This window comes from Onychostoma macrolepis, chromosome 13 (genome assembly GCF_012432095.1).
Source record: "Onychostoma macrolepis isolate SWU-2019 chromosome 13, ASM1243209v1, whole genome shotgun sequence".
NCBI lineage: Eukaryota > Metazoa > Chordata > Actinopteri > Cypriniformes > Cyprinidae > Onychostoma > Onychostoma macrolepis.
In genome coordinates this window covers 19840577-19861861 of record NC_081167.1, presented here as the reverse complement: position 1 = coordinate 19861861, position 21285 = coordinate 19840577, and the positions used below count along the sequence as shown (strand labels likewise).

Here is a 21285-nt window from a genome sequence, read left to right as displayed (position 1 = left end):
GGAGGGTTTGCGTTTTGTCATTCATAGCAAAATGAACTAAGAGAAGGTCGTTGAGGGACAGCGTGAGACTTGGTTCTATTTATTGGTTGCTAAATGGACAATGGCAGATTTAAATGCGAGCTTGCAGACAGTTGTAACAAAGGGGTGGGATTAAGCAGACTGCAGCAAATGATTGAAGCAGCATAATATGCGCCACCAGAGCGAAATCTGTCATTTCAATGGAAGTTTCTGGTATTTTGATAAAAAATTTAGGTCAAAATGCTTTAGAAAAACATGTATGCATCATTCAGGTCAAAAACGAATTTATAAGTGTGGTAGGGTGAATTTCTGTTCAGTGCCGACTTTAAAAAGTAGTAAGATTAAAGAACTAAAAGTGGAGGGAAATATAAGCATATAACTTTTGAAAGAAATATATATACACACACAATCCCCCCCCCCGTTCCTTACATAAAGCTATCGTACAGTTCGAGGGCTTGGAATAGAGTGCACAAATGGTATGGAAAACTAATTGGTGAACTACTCATATTTGAGCTTTCAACCTGGGAAAAGACAGCAAAGTAATTTCTGAAAACAAATCTTTACCTTGGAAAAAAAAAAAAAAAAGTCCACGAATTTGAACGAATTATTTACTGTACACATTCAACTACAGCAACAACAGTCAACTCAGCTTACAGCTAAATTAAAACAGACACTCTTAAAACATAACATCAAAATTAGAAGTGTTTCTTAAGAACCAAAAAAGTGCAGTCAAATAATATTTTTCCAAAACAGATTGATGAACCCTGCATTGTGCAAATGAAATTCTTTAAGTAACAAAAATGACTGGCAAAACTAAAATACTGCACATTTAATAGAAGTAACATTCAAGCTTTTCCACCATTATCTAGATTCTCTTGTGTATGATGCTCCTCACATGTTCAGTAAGGTGATTGGATGCAGCTGAAATAGCACACCTTTGGATTTCCCATCATCCTTCTCCTGTAGCTCCATCTGCTGGGAGCGATCCACCTGATGACACACATGGTGAAGAACCCAATGAACTCATTCTAATCAGAGCTTTAGGAAAGTAAGACTTTAGGAATTGATGATTTATACCTGGTTCCATTTCTTGAATTTCTCATAGTGCACAGGTGTACACTCTGGTCTGGGAGGGTTTTTAATGAACAGTCTGAAGAGAAAGAAATCACAGATGTTTCTAGGTTAGTATTCCCATGTCATGGAGACTCGAATGTCTCAGGAGGAGGGTGGATGGTGATCGAGTACCCAACAAGTTGTTCCCGGGCCTCCTCCTGAAGGCTGCTGATCTTGTCAGGACTCAGGTTTGTCAGGCCGTTTGGTCCGTCACACACCAGCTTGTTCACTGTGCCTCTCAAAGCATTTATCTACACATACACATCATTTGTTACAACTATGCATAAACTTGACATTTTATGACACAACTTACTCTAGCTAAGAGCCTGTTTACTTATACAGGTAGAGCCTGACAAAGCCGACTCTCTGACAGCATAATAATCACACATACACACCAAAACATACCTCTGTGATGTCCTCAATATCAAACTTGACATCAAAGGCAAGCTCAATGTCATGTTCAGGCAGCACTGCATTTTGGGAAACAGAGTTCCAGCCCAGCCCACACAGAGCACCAGTAAAACAGGTCCTGTCCTCATTAGTACTGCAGAGTACATCTCCGTGTAACTAAACAGCTAACACATTCAAATGTTCATTTTATGCAATAAAAGACAGTTATCTTGTTGTGAAAATTTGCACTTGGTAAGTCTGAATGAACATCATCCCCTAAAACACAAATCGATTTTGTGTGAATTGTTGTGAATTATCAATGTAAGTGAGAGTGATTGTTTTTATGGTGACTGTTACCGCAGTTCCATGACAGGGGTGAAGAGCATAGTAACAATGGAGGGAAGGCCATGGATATGAGGCATCAGAGATGTTTCCTTCAGCAAGATACGAGAACCTGTACCATGAATTGAATAATGAATTAGATTTTAAATTAAATTTACTGCAGCTACCAAACTACCACTAACCTTAACAGGTTAACTTAGCCACCACTGATATAAAAATTAAATTATAGGCATATTTTAAAATGTAAATGGTAACACTTTACAATAAGGTTCATTAGTTAACAGTAGTTAACTAATGAACCTTATTAATTAATTAAACTAAGAAATCAACACTTCTACAGCATTCATTAATTAAGTTAAGTTAAGACGTATTGTCAAGTATGGTGACCCATACTCGAAATGGTGCTCTGCATTTAACCCATCCAAGTGCACACACACAGCAGTGAATAGTGAACAAATGCGCACACACACAGTGAACACGCACCCGGAGCAGTGGGCAGCCTTGCTCCAGCGCCCGGGGAGCAATTAGGGGTTCAGTGCCTTGCTCAAGGGCACCTTAGTCATGGTATCGAAGGTGGAGAGAGTGCTGTTCATTCACAATCCCCACCTTCAATTCCTGCCGGCGCGAGAATCGAACCAGCAACCTTCAGGTTACAACTCCCTAACCATTAGGCCACGACTACCCCTAGTTTTAATTAATTAATTATTAATTAATCTTAGTTAATGTTAATTTCAGCATTTACTAATGCATTATTAAAATCACATGTAGTGTTTGTTAACATTAGTTAATGCACTGTGAACTAACAATGAACAACTGTATTTTTATTAACTAAGGTTAAAGATGAATACATACTGTAATAAATGTATTGTTAATTGTTTGTTCATGTTAGTTAATACATTAACTAATGTTAACAAACGTCACCTTATTGTAAAGTGTTACCAATGCAATTTATTTCTGTGATGGCAAAGCTGAATTTTCAGCAGCCATTACTCCAGTTTTCAGTGTCACATGATCTGTCAGAAACCATTCTACTGTCTGCTGCTCAGGAAACTTTTCCTATTATCATATTTCCTGAATTTAATGCATCCTTGCTGAATAAAAGTTAATTTTCAAAAACAAAAATCTTACTGACCCTAATCTTTTGAATGGTAGTGTACATTACGTTTACCATGACAAACCCAACCAATCATTATGTGATTGTGTGCACACCTGATGCGCTGAGAGACACAGCTGCAGCCACCAGCATCCTCTCATGCCAGTTCTGTGGATTTTCATTCACCATTACAGAGTTAATACTGTCCCTCTCAATGCCAACAGCCCTGCAAACAAAACCAAACCCACAACACCATCACCACCATCCTTTCCTGGGATGCAATTTGTGTGTTCTATGAAATGGACAGGCAGGTCTTACCTGAAGTTGCTGATCCTGCTCATGCTGTGAAAGCTGACCTTATGTGGGCTGCTGGGACCATAAACTAAAGCCTGCAGAGTGACAGAGCAGAACTTTTAGTTTAAGACCAACAGAAAATAGTTGAATTACAAGGCTATTATGCCAGCACCTTGCACTTGGGGGCACTGCTGCTAGAGGCACAAAAGTGCTGAAGGAGTTCGTTGACAAGCAGCTTGTCTTCCTCCATCCTGCTGTTCAAGGAACCACTAGTAGAACTAGGGGTGAATCTGCCACTGGCCATGTCCTCATACAGAGATATCAGAACCTCATGGGACTGCTGCAAATACACAAAAAGACCTGGCTGATTTCAGGTCAGGATGTTTTAAAAGACTTGCAAATGTTAAAATATTTTCTCTAATCTATGGAATCTATGGATATAAACTCAATTCAGAAGAAAAAAGAAAAAAGCCAGAATTGTGAGATATAAAATCACAGTTCTTAGGCTGAAGGTCTGAATTGTGAGATATACTCACAATTTTTAGAAAGAAAAGTCAGAACTGTAAGATATAAACTCAGAATTCTGATTTAAAAAGTAAAAACTGAGTTGTAAACTCAATTGCGAATTTAAAACTTGCAATTGCAAATATAAACTCTGTATTTGATTTGTGAGATATAAACATGCAATTTGGAGAAAAAAAAGTGTGAACTGAGATGTAAACTCACAATTATGAATTTATAACTTGCAATTGCAAGAAAACTAAATGGAGCGGGGAAAAAAAACACAAACTGGAACAAAATGCTTCCATACTAGTTTAATGAACTATAGTTCATACCTAGTTTAATGAACCATGAATAATTTTAAACTTGATGCAGAAAACTTTTAGTACATATTTCAGGAGATACTTAGTCAAAAGAGGACTATGAAAGGTTAAAAACTGAATTAAAATTAATTTCAAGAAAACTTGTCAGGTGGACATTGCTGTGGTGGTGGCATAGTTACCTGACTCTCAAAGCTTTCAGGTATGTGACAGGCGTGTCCCTCTTGCACCAGGAGGTCCGCCACACTGACATCACCTGCCTCCATGGAGATGTGCAGGTCAACACGCATGACGCCGTGCAGAATGGAGTAAAGGGACACAATGGCAGAGCGGCCGCTCGTGAGTGTCTTAAAACGGTTCCGTGCCCGGCTGCTCCAACGACCGCCCAGAATCAGCGACTGCGCAGACGGACCCATGCCTGCGATGCAAAACTCCTGTGCCTGCAATGCAACATGCAGAGACAGCTTAGGGCTCATTTGAAATTCATAGAAAATCCAGCTATAATAGAGAGCTGGGAGATATACCATATATTCACAATGACTTTGTTTGCGACAAATGTAAGCAGCTACACGAATACTGGAATGATTTTAATGAACGTTTTATTTGGACAGTAATTTGCCAAAATGTGTCTGCCAAGAGATTCATTTTTAAATGAATATTTCAGTGGCCCAGTCACACCAAGGACAATAACTATAATTAAAGTTAATAATGGTTTTAATTCTACAACACAATGATAATGATTGTGGAACAATCGTTGGAATCACTTTCAGAACAATTTAAAACAAACAAACAAAAAATAAAAAAAATAAAATAAAAAAAAAACAGACAGCCAATCAGACTGCATTTAATTTGAGGTTTTAAAGCAGGGGTCACCTAACTTGATCCTGGAGGGCCTGTGTCCTCCAACTTGCCTCAACACACCTCCCTGGAAGTTTTAAGTATACCTAGTAAGACATTGATTGGCTGTTTCAGGTGTGTTTGATTAGGGTTGGAGCTAAACTCTGCAGGACACCGGACCTCCAGGACCGTAATGTTTAGCAAACATTGTTAAAATGTTTTGTTAAAAATTTATTCAGTGTTTAAATTATTAAAAATTCTTCCTACTGTGAAAAACTATAAAACATGCCTTTTTTTCCCCCATTTACATATATACATTTATTTATTTTCCCTTTTACATGAACCATACTGAATCTACTTGATTACAATGGCTGTTTGGGTAAAATAAAAAAAATTCAAGATGGTATTTTTTCGCTATATTGCTGAGCCCTAATGAAAGCTTTCTTTTTAAAATGTAAAAATCTGAGGGGAAAATACATACTTGAAAGGGGGGAGTCATGAGGTCAGATGGGAGCTCTCTCAGACTGCTGCACGGGACCACAGAGCTGTTACCAAAATCCACAAAAAACACCTGCACACGTATATACACAGAGCAATAGTTATAGATATGACTTCATGTTTTGTTCTGCATTGGGATATTGTGAGTGTGTGTGTGTCATGTACCTCTACATTGCTGCCAAGGATGTGCAGCACTTTGGCTCTATAGTATTTGGCCATTTGCTGTCCATCTTTGAAGGGGGCCACACACAGCAGGTTTGGATAGAGAGAGACAGACACAGGTCTCAGATCTCTTATGTTTAGGGCTGCTGTTAACTGACACTGTTTCTCTACGCTGGTCTCATCTGTCCGAAAGCCCCAAAAATGGCCTACATCGATCACCTACAAACAATTATACACATTACTGACCTGCACACTGCTCACAAAGATGAACCAAGAATGGGTCATAATTATGCCACATTTCTCTAAAAACCTTTAAAAGCTTTTAGAAACAAAATTAAGAAGTTAGTCTTCACCTCTGTGATGTTGATGATAAAATCCCTGCTGGATGGAAGTTTCTCTGGATTTACAGTGCTGCTCAGAACTCCAACAGGAGACACAGCATGGCTCTGAACATCCACATTAACCCTGAAAGAGAGATTTATGTTTGAAAACTCCATGCGTCTTTGTCAAGGTCTGTGTGTATTGTGGACTTGCGGCTACCTTGTGTAACGTAGGTGTGTGATGGGCTTTCCTTTAGCGTGGGCCTCCACCTCGTCTGCGTGGTGCACCTGCAGCTGGAGAGCGGGAGACTGCCGTGCTCGCAGCAATGCCAACAAGACCTCGGGTAACACGCCTGTCTCCCTCACACAAGAGCGATAAAACTCCACATACGCTCTGCAAAAAATAAAAAAGGTTTTTGTAACTTTGTCTCATAATCTTTAGTTTATATCTTGTAATTGGAGTTCTCTCCTCACAATTCTGACTTAAAATTGCAAGTTTCCTACACAAATCTAACTATATTGCTCACAATTTCGAGTATACTGTATATCTTACAACTCCGAGTTAAAATTTTGCAACTCTGACTTTTTATTTTGATAAAAGTATATACAGTATCTCTTTTAAGAGGCACCTAATTTTGTTGATGAAAGGACTTGTTTGTATTACAAAATGCATATTTAGTTCAAGAAATGTTTTGAAACATTCCATTTCACATTCCTATTAAGGCATGATATCACATATTACATTCCCATCTGGCCTGGACTGACCAAGAGAATCACCAAGGGAAATCCCAGAGGCCTATCAACTTATCCGAGCTACTGTTCCATGTGTTATTTATTTATTTATTATTACTTTTTATAATAATGCACGCCCAATGCACCCAAGTGATTTCTTTGGCAAAAAATATTATATCAATAACAAATCATGACTTGAATAGTTTTGAATTGCAACGTTATCTCTTAAAGGGGTCATCGGATGCCCATTTTGCACAAGTTGATATGATTCTTCAGGGCTTAATTAAAAGTCTATAACATACTTTGGTTAAAATTTCTCAATGGTAGTGTAAAAAACACCTTTTTTACCATGTCAAAATCCGCTCTGTTTTCAGCAAGCTATTTTTTAGTCCATGTGGCTTTAAATGCTAATGAGCTCTGCTGACCCCACCCCTCTCTTCTGTGGGGTGAGTAGTACTGTTTACTTTAGCTGCGAAACTGGCTAACTAGCACATTATTAGGAAAGGCGATTTGCAAAGATTCATAAAAAACCCTTATACTCACTTCTGTAGATGAAGCTGGATCACGAATGTTTCGCGCAAACAGATGCATTTAGGCAGATTGGGGATCGGCGCATTCACTTCTAAGCCAAAGTAACGTTAATCCTCTACGTCTTCAGCGGCTCAGATGTCGGGAGTAAATGACGACTACTATATTCATTATTATATCAACAACAAAACGCCTCAATCGCTTAATCGGAGACATTGCGTCTTCCCCTGCACTGGAGTCAACACAATGGCAGTCAGACTGTTTACAGCTCACTCAGGGCGGGTCTAAGGTAAGACGGCCTTGTCAATCAACTATTGTGGGAGAGGTCTGTACAGAACTACGTCATTCAGACAGGGCTCTTAGAACAGCCTAATTTGAGAAAGGGGATTTTAAAATAGGGATTTAAGAAAAACCACTGGGTGGATTTTTATAATTATAGGATGGATGTACACACATTACGTTCAAACAACTTGAAGTGAATTTTGCATCCGATGACCCCTTTAAGCCAGACAACTTAGTGATACGCAAAAGAAAGAAAAGAATCAGAATTTTGAAATGTGAAGTCAAATTTTAGTATGATATAAATTGAGAATTCCAAGAAAGTTTTTTTTAATTATTCTGTGGCTAAAACAGACTTTCATACAAAACACACTGTTTATGCATGCAAGTTACCTGGATCCATCGAAACAGATTGATTTGACCTGTCCACATTGACGGAACAGTGACTGTAGCTGCTTATAGCACAGGAATGCAAATGGAGGCAAATTCCTAATCTGAGTGAGAGAAAAGGCATAAGGCCAGAGACATACTCTACACAAGTACACAAATAATTGGTCAGTTCATTGCAAGTCTGAGGTACCAGTTCTGGTTCTAAAGGGGGTGCATTTAAATGTTACTACCTTAAAGTTACCTTCAAAATCTGTTGCATTAAATCCAGTTGTGATATTCATCTAACTAGCTATAAGTATTTTTTAAAATCCAACTTGCTCAGCAAAATTCATTTAAAACTATTGCTCCACAATGACAGTAGTTTTTTGACAGACTTTTGAAACTGGAGACACTGGTACCATAATGGTGGTCTTTGGATCGTTTCCAGAAAGTTCCTTAGATGCCAGCTGCTCATCAATCTCTCCCTGAGAAAAATAGTTTGGGAAGAATGCACCTGCAATGGCTACCTAATCCAGAAAGTCAAAGAAAATATAAACAGATCACATTCTGCATAGTATCACACACACACAGTACCGTTTGGTGTCGGTAAGATTGTTTTGATGTTTTGAAACGAGTCTCTTACGCTCACCAAGGCTATATTTATTTGATCAAAAGTACAGTAAGAATGGTTACATTGTGAATTATATCTGCAATTTAAAGTAACAGTTATATTTGTTGTTTATTCCAGTGATCGCAAAACTGCATTTTCAGCAGCCGATACTCGTCTTCACATGATCCTTCAGAAATCATTCTAATATGATTCAATATTTTTGTGGAAACAGTTAAACCTTTTTTTCCAGGATTATTTGCTGAATAGAAAGTTTAAAAGTAGTATTTTTTGTAACAATCAGTCTTTACGGTCACCTTTGTTCAATTTAAAGCGTTCTTGCTGATTTACAGTATTCATTTTTTTACAAACCATTAGTTTAGTGAAGTGTATTATTGTGTGTGTGTGTGTGTGTGTCTGCGTGTTTTTGTGAAAAGTCAGGACATAGATTTGTATAATGACAAAGGTATTACAAGGTGAAGGTGACTTTTCAGGACATTGACCCATGTCCCCACTTTTCAAAACGCTTATAAATCATACAGAGTGAGGTTTTTTTGGGGAAAGTTGAAATGCACAGTCTCCTGTAAGGGGTAGGTTTAGGTGTAGGATTAGTGTAGGGCAATAGCACATACAGTAAGTACAGTATAAAAAACCATTACGCCTACGGAATGCCCCCCCCCTGTCAAAGTGTGTGTGTGTGTACCTGCAGCACGAATCTCTGTTTGTGCAGGCTGGTGTAGTCTGTGGGGTTTGAGGAGCTGCTGATGTGCATGTTAAATTTGGACACCCGCTTCTTTAGATCCTCAAATAGCTCTGCCACCTGTAACACACATTTAATGGGTATAAAATGCAAATTTTGTATAAAATGAGCATGTTTTGTATGTGTGCACACTGTATTTACCTCTCTGATACGTTTGATCTGAATGCAGTTCTCTTTGCCCCATTCCAGTTCATCCTAATATTTGGAAAAAACAAAAGGTGTTCGAGTGTGCACAGAGGACACATTCTTGTTTCATATTTTAACTGTTGATGCATGTACACACTGCATTGTTCACTGACAATAAACCGCGTTTACCGCGTTCATAATCGAAAGTGATTTATCTTCGATTATGAACACGATATTGCCTAGCTTGTCAGTGAACTACGGCTGTGTATTAACTGCCGCTCCATCTGAAAGCAGGTGATGGCGATTTACTGCTAATCAAGAAACCGGCTTTACTGACGAGATGCGCATGATTATCGAATACGATTAATTGCACCGCCCTAATTCGGACGTTTTGCTGAATATAGTAGTCGGTGCGCTAGTGAAGCTCAGACAGCGCAGATTTAGAACGTCGCTCTCTACCCAACAAAACAGACGAACTTCTTCTGCTCTCCCAGACAAATAAGGATTTCTTACACTCTGCTGCTCTGTGTTTCATGGAAACCGGGCTTTCAGCTGTTTGGAGCGGATCGCGACACAGAATCAATGCGGAAATCGCGTGGTGGCGGGACATGCTTTTACATCAATGAGAGGTGGTGTACAGATGTAACAGTGTTAAAGAAGATGTGCTGTTCAGATCTAGAAGCGCTTTTCATTAACTGTAAGCCTTTCTACTCGCCGCGGGAGTTTCACTCGTTCATTCTCGTGAGTGTTGACATTCCACCGCAAGCGCACGTGAGCTCAGCAACACCCGGACTCTGTTTTAATCATTCTCGGGGACTTTAATAAAGCCAATCTCTCCCTTGAACTGCCAAAATACAAACAGCACATCACATGTCCTACCAGAGACAGTAATATATTGGATCACTGTTACACAGCAATAAAAGATGCATATCACTCTGTCCCACGGGTAGCTTTGGGGCTCTCTTACCACTGCCTGGTTCATCTTAAACCAGCCTACAGGCAGACTCCAGGGCTCGACATTAACGCTTCATTAATGCCAGACAAGTAACATGATTAAAACATCACTACCCAAAAATAACTATGTAAACACCAAAACGCAAGTATTATTCTGTTTTTATTACATTTAGAGTAAGTGGCGAATAGTGGATATAACTTCTGTATATAATGCATCTATTGACAGTATAAGGTTGCGCTGCTGAGGCGAGGTTCACGCAGCCTCGAGGAGAAATCTAAATGCACAACACTAAGAAACTCAGCATACTGAGGTAAAAATTCAAAATATTAAGTTTTTATATTTAAAATAAAGTTAGTTAGGTAACGTTTTCACCATTACGACTGTTTAATAGTTCTATAAACAGTTCAATGAGCAAATACAATAATATTAGGTCACTTACATTTTTGGCAGAACCACAGCGCATCTCAAAGCAACCATCCGATTCATTGCTGAATGATTCAGAGTTTTGAACAAATCGGTTGAGTCAAAGTTTCATTAGCCCAAGCATAAGCATCTGATGAATCTGCCGTATGAACGAATCGTTTGAATGAACCATTTCTTGTTTGTATATTCAATTTTTTTTTTTTTTTTTTTTTTAAAAGAATCTCATAGTTTAATGTAGTTGTATTTTTCAGTGTAAATTATAATTTTATAATGTATAGATAATAACAATCACATTATTATAATTGAATTTACAGATCAAATGTAAGAATTTGAAATGAAAGTTAATGAGATTAGTGGGAAAATGCCCTCTATAAAAGGTAAAAAAAAATAAAAAATAAATAAAATATAAAAAACGTGCAGATTTAGCGCCTATATCACAGCTGATAGAAAACCGATGAGAATATTGCATTATAATAAATCATATTTGCAAAAAAACTAAACACTCATTTGTAAGTTACTTTGGATAAAAGTGCCTGCTAAATTACTAAATGTAAATAAAAATATATTTTTTATATATAAAAAAATATATATAAATTATTGTGTTTATATATATATAAATAATTAAAAAGCTCGATACCATAGAGCCCCCCCCCACATAACAAATCCCAATTTAACCCCTGCCTACAGGCAAAAACTTAAATCTGCTAAACCTGTATTAAAGACTGTAAAGACGAAAAAGAAGGTTTTACAAGCCTGTTTCGACTGCACTGATTGGAGCCTTTTTGAAGCTGCTACCACACAGAGACTGTAACATCCTATATTAGTTTCTGTGAGGATATGCGCATTCCTACCAGGCCTTATTTAACATTCAACAATGATAAGCCATGGTTTACAGCAAAACTCGGACATCTTTGTCAGGCCAAAGAGGATGCCTACAGAAATGGGGACAGAGTCTTGTACAATCAGGCCAGGAACACACTGAATAAGGAGATCAGAGTGGCTAAAAGGACCTACGCTAAAAAGTTGGAAGATCAGTTCACTTCCAATGACTCCGCTTCAGTGTGGAAAGATATGAAAGCCATCACCAACTACAAGACACCATCCCCCAGCAGTGAGGCGAATCAACAACTTGCTGATGACCCGAATTAGTTTTATTGTAGATTTGAAACCCAGCACACCTGTCCTGACCATCTCTCTACATAACAGCTAACACCTCCTGTAACCCCCCCTCTCCCCCACACCTGCACTCCAGACAAGTGAAGATGATGTGCGCCAGGTCTTCAGAAAGAACAAGAGAAAAAAGGCACCAGGCCCAGACGGTGTAACACCAGCCTGTCTGAAAACATGTGCTGACCAGCTGGCCCCCCATCTTCAACAGATCTCTGGAGTTGTGTGAAGTCCCTGCCTGCTTCAAACGCTCCATCATCCCTGTCCCAAAGAAACCTAAGATAACAGGACTTAACGTCTACAGACCTATGGCACTAACATCTGTCATCATGAAGTCATTTGAAAAACTGGTTCTGGCTCATCTGAAGGACATCACTGGACCCCCTGCTATTTGCTTACTGAGCAAACAGGTCTGTGGATGATGCAGTCAACATGGGACTGCACTTCCATCCTGCAGCATCTGGACAAATCAGGGACTTATGTGAGGATCCTGTTTGTGGACTTTAGTTCGGCCTTCAACACCATCATCCCAACACTCCACCAGACCAAACTAACCCAGCTCTCTGTCCCTAGCTCTATCTGTCAGTGGATCACCAGCTTCCTGACAGATAGGCAGCAGCTAGTGAGACTGGGGAGATTCATGTCAAACACCCACACGATCAGCACTGGAGCTCCTCAGTGATGTGTTCTCTCCCCACTGCTCTTTTCCCTGTACACCAACGACTGCACCTCTAAAGACCCCTCTGTCAATATGTAAAGTGAAACATTTAAAAAGTTTTTTTTGTTTTAAATTGATGATCAGAGCTTACAGCTCATGAAAGTCAAAAATCAGTATCTCAAAATATTAGAATATTTACATTTGAGTTTTAATAAATGACCATCCATACAGTATAAATTCTGGTTATCTCTTGTTCTTTGAAACCACAATAATGGGGAAGACTGCTGACTTGGCAAAGATCCAGAAGACGAACATTGAAACCCTCCACTTGAGGGTAAGTCACAGAAGGTTATTACTGAAAGGTGTGGCTGTTTACAGAGTGCTGTATCAAAGCATATTAAATGCAAAGTTGACTGGAAGGAGGAATTTGGGTAGGAAAAGGTGCACAAGCAACAGGGATGACCACAAGCTTGAGAATACAGTCAAGCAAAGCTGATTCAAACACTTGGGAGAGCTTCACAAGGAGTGAACTCAAGCTGGAGTCAGTGCATCAAGAGTCACCACGCTCAGACATCTTCAGGAAAAGGGCTACCAAGCCACTTCTGAACCAGAGACAACATCAGAAGCGTCTTACCTGGGCTGTGGAGAAAAAGAACTGGACTGTTGCTCAGTGGTCCAAAGTCCTCTTTTCAGATGAAAGTAAATTTTGCATTTAATTTGGAAATCAAGGTCCCAGAGTCTGGAGGAAGAGTGGAGAGGCACAGAATCCATGTTGCTTGAAGTCCAGTGTGAAGTTTCCACAGTCAGTGATGATTTGGGCTGCCATGTCATCTGCTGGTGTTGGTCCACAGTTTTCTGAAGTCCACAGTCAACGCAGCCATCTACCAGGAAATTTTAGAGCACTTCATGCTTCCTTCTGTTGACAAGCTTTATGGAGATGCTGATTTCATTTTCCAGCAGGACTTGGCACCTGCCCACACTGCCAAAGGTACCAAAAGCTGGTTCAATGACCATAGTGTTACTGTGCTTGATTGGCCAGCAAACTCGCCTGACCTGAACCCCATAGAGAATCTATGGGGTATTGTCAAGAGGAAGATAAGAGACACCAGACCCAACAAGATGAGCTGAAGGCCACTATCAGAGCAACCTGGGCTCTCATAACACCTGAGCAGTGCCACAGACTGATCGACTCCATGCCACCGCATTGCTGCAGTAATTCAGGCAAAGGAGCCCCAACTAAGTATTGAGTGCTGTACATGCTCATACTTTTCATTTTCATACTTTTCAGTTGGCCAAGATTTCTAAAAATCCTTTCTTTGTATTGGTCTTAAGTAATATTCTAATATTTTGAGATACTGATTTTTGACTTTCATGAGCTGTAAGCTCTAATCATCAAAATTAAAAGAAATAAACATTTGAAATATATCAGTCTGTGTGTAATGAATGAATATAATATACAAGTTTCACTTTTTGAATGGAATTAGTGAAATAAATCAACTTTTTGATGATATTCTAATTATATGACCAGCACCTGTATATGTTGTTACCTTTGGGTGTCTGAGCTCTCCTTTAGCTCTAGATGTGTACCAGGCCTGAACAACAAATAAGAACAAAAACAGACCAATTAATTGAAAAAATAAAATAAAATTTACATTGGCCAATAACAATATTGTTACCAAACTACTGTGAGGTAACTAATATTTACCATTACAGAAACTGTACTTTATGAGTTCATAATCTAAACAAGTCTACCTAGCATGCTCAGTTTTGGAATTTCATACCTTGAAAGCATTGACAAAAGCAATGAAGTCACTTGGAACATTTTGTGCAAAGCTCAACTTACTCCTGTAAGGTCAAACAGAGACAACAGTACAGATAAGGATCCAGTGTAAACCTAATTCAGATAACCAATAAAGTGTATGTGGGGTGAAAGGTCAACCTACCTGTACCCAGCCAACTGCTGCAGTGATGGCATGGCAAAGAAACTCTTCAGAGAGAGAGACGCAGCTGAAAGACAGGTTATACATTTTATAATTTTTTTAAATTTCATGGCAACTTGGTACAACCTGACATTGTTATATAAATAATATACAGATATTTTCACACACACTAATACACCAAATGTTATACCAATGATAAGACACTCCTCCAGACAGCCGAACACATGTCCAAGAACAATCAGCTTGCCCAGCTGCAAATCCACAGGCAGATGTGCCAACACACGACCCAGAAATGTCAACTCGCCATCAAATTGCCTCTGACTGTTGCTCTGCACAGAAAGAGCTCCAATCTACACACACACACACACACACACACACACGTCAGGGTTATTAATTATAGTTAACTAAAATTTAAATGATTAAAAACATACATAATTAAAACAAAGCTGAAATAAAATACAATATAAATAGATAAATTATAAAATGAAATCTAAAATGAAAGCTGAGAAAATAAAATAATAGCTAATTGTGTAAATATATATACACATTTAAAACGTTGTGTATTTGCCTTTATACATCCTGTAATTTTAATGTCAGGTTGGGAGTTCAAAACCGTTCAAATTTGCAACCAACTACCAAGCAGTAACCAACGACCACTATGCTTCATTGACCTGTTTGAGTTGCAGGACAGTTCTTTCAATGTCATTTAGGTTGGGTGGTGTGAGAGCCGTGGCGAGAACTGAACGGGGATCTCCCATATCCAACAACTTCACCTTCAACAAGGTACTGGCCAATGGTGAACGCTGCAAATCAATACACACTGCCATAACCAACTTAGAAAGACTTTATAATTAAAAAATCTTCAAAGTCTTGCTGCCACTGATTGATGCAATTGCTCCCCTACCAGCATCTCTGGGATTGTGAAATCCGGAATCTCATGCTCCCAGAAATGTCTGCTCACCAATCTGTAACAGAAGCCTTTAGACACCCGTCCAGCACGACCTAGGAGGATGCACAGGAAGATATGCAAATAAAGTGCGTTATTGAAACCCAAGAGCCAAGTGTGTCATTACAGTAAATCTGTGCTGTTGAACACCAGCCCACATATGCAGCACCTCGACGCTGGTTGCAACTGGTCTTAGATGCCCAGGTGATTCGAAGACATCTGTAATTCGTCTCCTTATCGCAAACCAACTGACGCACAAGGCAGAAGTCAATCACTGCATAACACACAAAATAATGTATAAGTTATACCAATTACGCAGGATGACCAAGAACTCACAGAAGGTGTGAAAATAAACACCCACCGTATTTAACGTCAGGCACAGTGACAGAACTCTCAGCGATGTTTGTGGAGAGAATAATCTGTAAGTACAAGCAGAGCAAGAATTTAAGCCATTACATCTTTCAAACACTCTGAACATACAAGTATGCTTCAGGGTAAATTTTACCTTCCGGTATCCAGGTACAGGAACCAGGAACACTCCATTTTGCTCCTCTAAAGTGACAGTTGAATGAAGAGGGTATACCTGCAACCTGTAAGCAATCAAACACACGTTAACACATTTATGCACAAGCACACTTGTTTAAACACTACACACAGACATACCTCTTGCGCACAAGTTTTGCGAGGGCCTCCTTCATATATTGTATTTCAGCCAGCCCAGGCAGAAAGACAAGCACACTACCTCTCTCTGGATGAGCAGCACTTCCAGTTTGCTCTGAGCACCTGCTCCACACAAACACACACTTTATTAAGTTTTAACTACTTAAAATATGCTTTGTAATTCTTAAACATACAACAAACAAAGATATAAAGTATTTCATGTATTGCTTAAATATTTAATATTCAGTGACAGTCAAAAGTTTGGGGTCAGTTTTTTTAAGAAATAAATGAATACTGAATACAAATGAAAAATACGCTATTTTTTCCTATTCAATTAAAGAATCCTGAAAAAATTTATCAGTTTGCACAAAAACATTAAGCAGCACAACTTTCAACATTTATTAAAAAAAACATTTCTTTAGCAGCAAATCAGCATATTAGAATGATTCCTGAAGAATCAAAGGAATGCCAAAGACTGGAATAATGGCTGCTGAAAATTCAGCTTTGCCATCACAAATTACATTTAAAAAAAATATGAATAGAAAAGTAACTTTTATTGTAGTAACATTTCACACTATTACTGTATTTTGATAATACATGCAGTCTTGGAAAGGCTTCTTTTAAAAACATTTGAAAAATCTTAACCAAAAATTTTGAATGGTAGTGTATGCATGTCTCATAGTGATTCCTGACCTTTGATCTTTAGCCTCCATCTCATCAAAGCTCTGGATGAGAGAGACGGCAACATTATACATCTCCTCTGTGATACAAGGATCTACTGGGAAGGTTAGGTCCACCTGACACATACACACAAACAGTTATATAAGGAGTTTAAACAGAAAATGTCAAAACATAGCATTTTTTATGCTTCCTATACATTGATTCCAAAAGGTAGCATGGTTTTGAGCTCATCCAGGTAGAACTCTTCAATGGCGTATGGGGCTCCCTCCACCTCAAACACGTATGCTGGATTCATCTGATTGCGGATAGGAGTACCAAAATACTCTGCAAACTCAGCACAGTTTATGGTGGCTGACATCAGAATGACCTACAGAAAGAGAGGTGGGATAAATCGAGAAGAGGTAAGAATTAGTGTAAAATCTGATTGTGTGAATTAAAATGTGTGTGCTGAACAAACCTTGACATATCTGGAATTGGTCCGCAGCAGTTTTCTGACAACCAGCAAAAGAAAGTCAAGGTCTTCTGTTCTCTCATGGACCTAAACCAGTTTGAAATGCAACCATTTAAGTTTACATGCCATTGTTTTCATTTAAATTAATATTTCTTTTAAAATTCTACTTTTTCATAGTAGCACATTTGTTTCACTGGCATATTTACATTGGTATCATTAAATTTAACCAGTATGGCATAATTCCAAGTACTGAACTTTTGGCATTGTGAATATCACTAGCCTGATGAGTGTACATACTGTTTCTATAAATGTATGCTATCGCTCAAAAGTTTAGAATCAGTGAGATTTTTTTATTATTTTTTTTAAAGAAATTAATTATTCAGCAAAGATGCATTAAATTGATCAGTCTTTTATGTCGTTACAAAATGTCTATTCCAAATAAATGCTGTTCTTTTGAACTTTCTATTCATCAAATTATCCTGAAAAATGTATCACAGTTTCCACAAAAATATTAAGCAGCAGCAAAACTGTTTTCAACATAAGAAATGTTCCTTGAGCACCAAATCAGCATATTTAAATAATTTCTGAAGGCTGAACACTGAAGACTGGAGCATAATTGCTGCTTTGCAAAAATCGAGCTTTGGCATCACAGCAATAAATAACATTTGAAAGCATTTAAAAATAGAAACTTTATTTTATATTGCAATTTTTGACAATATTACCATTTTATTGTATTTTTGATCAAATAAATGTGGCAGTAATCTATATAAATTGCAGATTGTGTATCTACCTCATCTATGAAGATGTGGGAGTACTCTGTGAGTGTTCTGGCTGACACTAATTTCTGCAATAAAACTCCTGTGGTCACATAAATCAGTTTGGTGTGCTCTGTGGCCATCTTCTCTAAACCCACCTGGAGACAGAGGAAAAAGACATTAAATAAATGTATATAGTATTTAGGGAGTCTAGTAGCTTATGCTCTGAATAAATAAAATAAAAAAATCTGTATATTATTTTATAGGTTTGGTTTTGTGGGAAGGGAATCATGCTAATGCTCACAACCAATGCATAGTCCCCACCCTACATTTTTTGATAATCCACACTTGGGATGCATGTCACAATATGGAGAAAAAAAGAAAAAAAAAGAACTGTTGCCATTTCAGTTTTATCATGACTTCATTCCCATTCAAGATATTGATTCTATTCACACTTCTGAGGATAAGAGTTTCTACTTCATGCATCTCACACCTGATACCCCACCAAGCTGCCCAGGGTGCATTTGCGTTCACGTGCCACCCAGCGGGCAATGCTGGTGGCACCAATTTTGCGTGGCTGAGTGACAACCAGGTTACAGGGCGTCTTTTTTTCTGCATAGTGATCCAGAATGAACTGTGGCAGCTGGGTAGTTTTCCCACTGCCTGTCGCTCCACGAATGATGATCACGGAGTTATTCTCAATCAGAGAGACCAACTACACACACACACACACACAATTGATGTATTAGGGATTGATGTATTAGGGCTGTGCAATTAATCGAATTCGATTATCATGTGCATCTCGTCAGTAAAGCCGATTTCGTGATTAACAGTAAATCGCAATCACCTGCTTTCAGATGGAGCGGCTCTGTGTATTAACTGCCACTCCATCTGAAAGCAGGTGATGGCGATTTACTGCTAATCACGAAACCGGCTTTACTGACGAGATGCGCATGATAATCGAATTCGATTAATTGCACAGCCCTATGAAGTATGCACAAATAAGAAAATACACAACGTAACCAAACATGAAAGTCCATACAGTCAATAAATCTTTTATTGAATGATGAGTAAATGTGTCTGCATGTGCCTTGTATCTGTATGTGTGTACCTCATGTCTGTTCTTAGTAATAGGGAGAATTGGATACTCATAACTGCCGAGCGAAGGTGGGGTAGTTCTTGGACCTATAGTTCAAAGGTCACGTCAAAACAGTTTGAATGGTGAATGTGAGTTATGCAATTCCATCCTAATGGGTAACAGAAGCCAAACATGGTGGTAGGACAGATGTTATGTTAACAACAGCGCTGTACAATACTGATTCTAGTTAATCACATCAGTAAAATCAAATAATAAAGACAGTCTAGTTGGTATGTGGGTGATTACTGGTTGGTAGTTCTGGCCTCCTGCTCTTCTGGTTTCCTCCATCCAATCCTGCCTTCTCTGGAGAAGTCTGTTCAGACAACTGCTCCAGAGAGCTGCAGCAAATGCACACACAAAGAGAAAATTGTGTATGGCATTGTCCTTGGGTTTTCACCCAGTCTACGGTCTAGTTTACCACCAGCTTTCAATCATATTAATTCATCTGCACACATTTCTACTGCTCTATGTAACACTAAACCCTGGTTCAAAAAGATGTTAAACACTTTTAATGGGCTTTTTAAACCAACCGTGTATATACACTGTCAAAATGCTAAATTACCCTTTAAAACTAAACTTGGACAAAGAGCCATGCATTGACATTTATTTTATGAAAATGCATGCGTATAGACTTATCCTTATCCACGTGTCTCCCGTCGTGTTTTTATTCTAATTAGCGATAACTTCACACGTCTCATCAATATTTATTGTTCATCTTTCTGAATCCTCTTAAAGTAAGTCTGTATAATAAAACTAACAGTTTTAATCAGCAAAAACACTCATGACTTATAACTTACCTGTTTGCAGGAGCTTCGGCCTTTGCCTGCCTTTTCACTTCATCGGTGATTGTGATGTTTGCAAACTGTACCCCGACAGTAAACCAGTGGGCTATCTGAGCTGATGTGATGGCCTGATGCATCCTGCACAAACCATACAAAAATCATGCAAAAGCGACAAATAATCAAACGCCGAGAAGAGCTCACATGCGTCCGCTCGCGCTCTCTAGCATCTCTTTCCGCGCCGCGGCTGCCCTGCCAGCAGGTGGGGCGGAAACCAGGTTATGCTTACTTTTTTTATTTCTAAAAAAAATAACGAAAACTGTTGTTGTTATAGTATATGATTCACTGATAGACCAAAGTATGTTGGTGAGATATTAACGTCAATCTAAATGTATTTACATTCATTAGGAACCTGCCACTGTTGATTTAAATGTTCAGAATCTAACGTATCATCAGGCGGTGACGATTTTTCCCGCCAAATCCTTCACAGAGGACAGTCACGGCGGCCTGCCGGGAAAAAAAAGCTCAAAATAATTTTAGAACATACTACAAAATTCTTGTTATTGTTTTTGAGTGATATAAAGGAAAAAAAGTGATATAAAGGAAAAAAGTTAAAACATTACAAATAAAAAAAGAAAACTTTAATATTTTTTATTTATTTTTTTCCCCATTAAAATATACTGGAATGTATGTCACTTTGTTTCTGTCCAAGCATTGACTGCTCCTAAGTGTATACTCAGAGTCAGAGTCAGAGTAATGGGCAACAACAATCTTAAGTATGCAGACTAAAGTAAGCAAGGCAAGGTCTTTAGTTTAATGGAAGGCTCCACTGTGACAAGATTGTTTTTATTCCTGGGCAACAGTGGAAATGTTCAATAGATTTAAAAAAGTGGAAAAATACCCACTGGAATAAAAGGTGTGGCAAAATCATGCAGTTTCCATCTACTCATAATGAGTTATCATGAGTCATTCAACATCAGATTATGCTCAGATCTGCAGTTGTGTACATACATTTCGGGAAAAAAAAGTCAAAGATTTGTAATTATTAAAGATTAATAGTTACTATCAAGACACTCAAGATGAATAGTGTGTTTCATTCAAATACCAACAGCAGCATTCACTGGAATGTGCTCAGTTCAGACAAGCTACCGAGCTAAACTCCGCCCACACCTAAAAAAAGTAACTTTTGATTGGCTCTCCAGAACCTTATCTCCAAGGTACACCCAATGAAATCTAACGGGAAGTTACAATCCTCCTTTAGTTTAATTATTTATAATACTGCATATCTCTAGTAGGGTCGATGAACCATGAACGATTAATTATTTTATACTCCTTTTATTCCTGATAAAACATTTTGAACCGCAAAATGCTACAGTAGGTTTACTATAAAATATTCACAGGCGTTACAGGAAGGTCACGGTTTTTTTCCATGTCGTGTTTGCA

At 38.4% G+C, this 21285-nt stretch overlaps 1 protein-coding gene across 3 annotated transcripts; it reads right to left on the bottom strand.

The window, feature by feature from the left end:
- Positions 1–592: 592 nt before the first annotated feature.
- tdrd9 (tudor domain containing 9) lies at positions 593–20788 on the bottom strand. 3 transcript variants are annotated; one of them, XM_058796277.1, is made up of 36 exons: positions 20748–20788; positions 19861–19983; positions 19310–19401; positions 19037–19110; positions 18419–18640; positions 17961–18083; positions 17177–17257; positions 16916–17086; positions 16732–16835; positions 16042–16161; positions 15884–15968; positions 15740–15797; positions 15548–15652; positions 15337–15434; positions 15104–15235; positions 14623–14782; positions 14436–14499; positions 14274–14337; positions 14040–14084; positions 9305–9358; positions 9107–9223; positions 8216–8323; positions 7821–7921; positions 6109–6282; positions 5922–6033; positions 5572–5787; positions 5390–5479; positions 4254–4511; positions 3423–3590; positions 3275–3345; positions 3073–3182; positions 1879–1975; positions 1537–1675; positions 1264–1382; positions 1096–1168; positions 593–1008 (listed from the first exon to the last, which is right to left on the bottom strand). In XM_058796277.1, the coding sequence occupies exons 1-36, from the start codon at positions 20771–20773 to the stop codon at positions 910–912; spliced, it is 4053 nt and encodes a 1350-aa protein (XP_058652260.1). In that variant the 5' UTR covers positions 20774–20788; the 3' UTR covers positions 593–909. The 3 variants fall into 3 exon arrangements, with proteins under 3 accessions (XP_058652260.1, XP_058652261.1, XP_058652262.1); XM_058796278.1 differs by lacking the exon at positions 20748–20788 and adding an exon at positions 20242–20316; XM_058796279.1 differs by lacking the exon at positions 20748–20788 and adding an exon at positions 20242–20308 and having other exon boundaries at positions 19861–20142.
- Between the last annotated feature and the right edge of the window lie 497 nt (positions 20789–21285).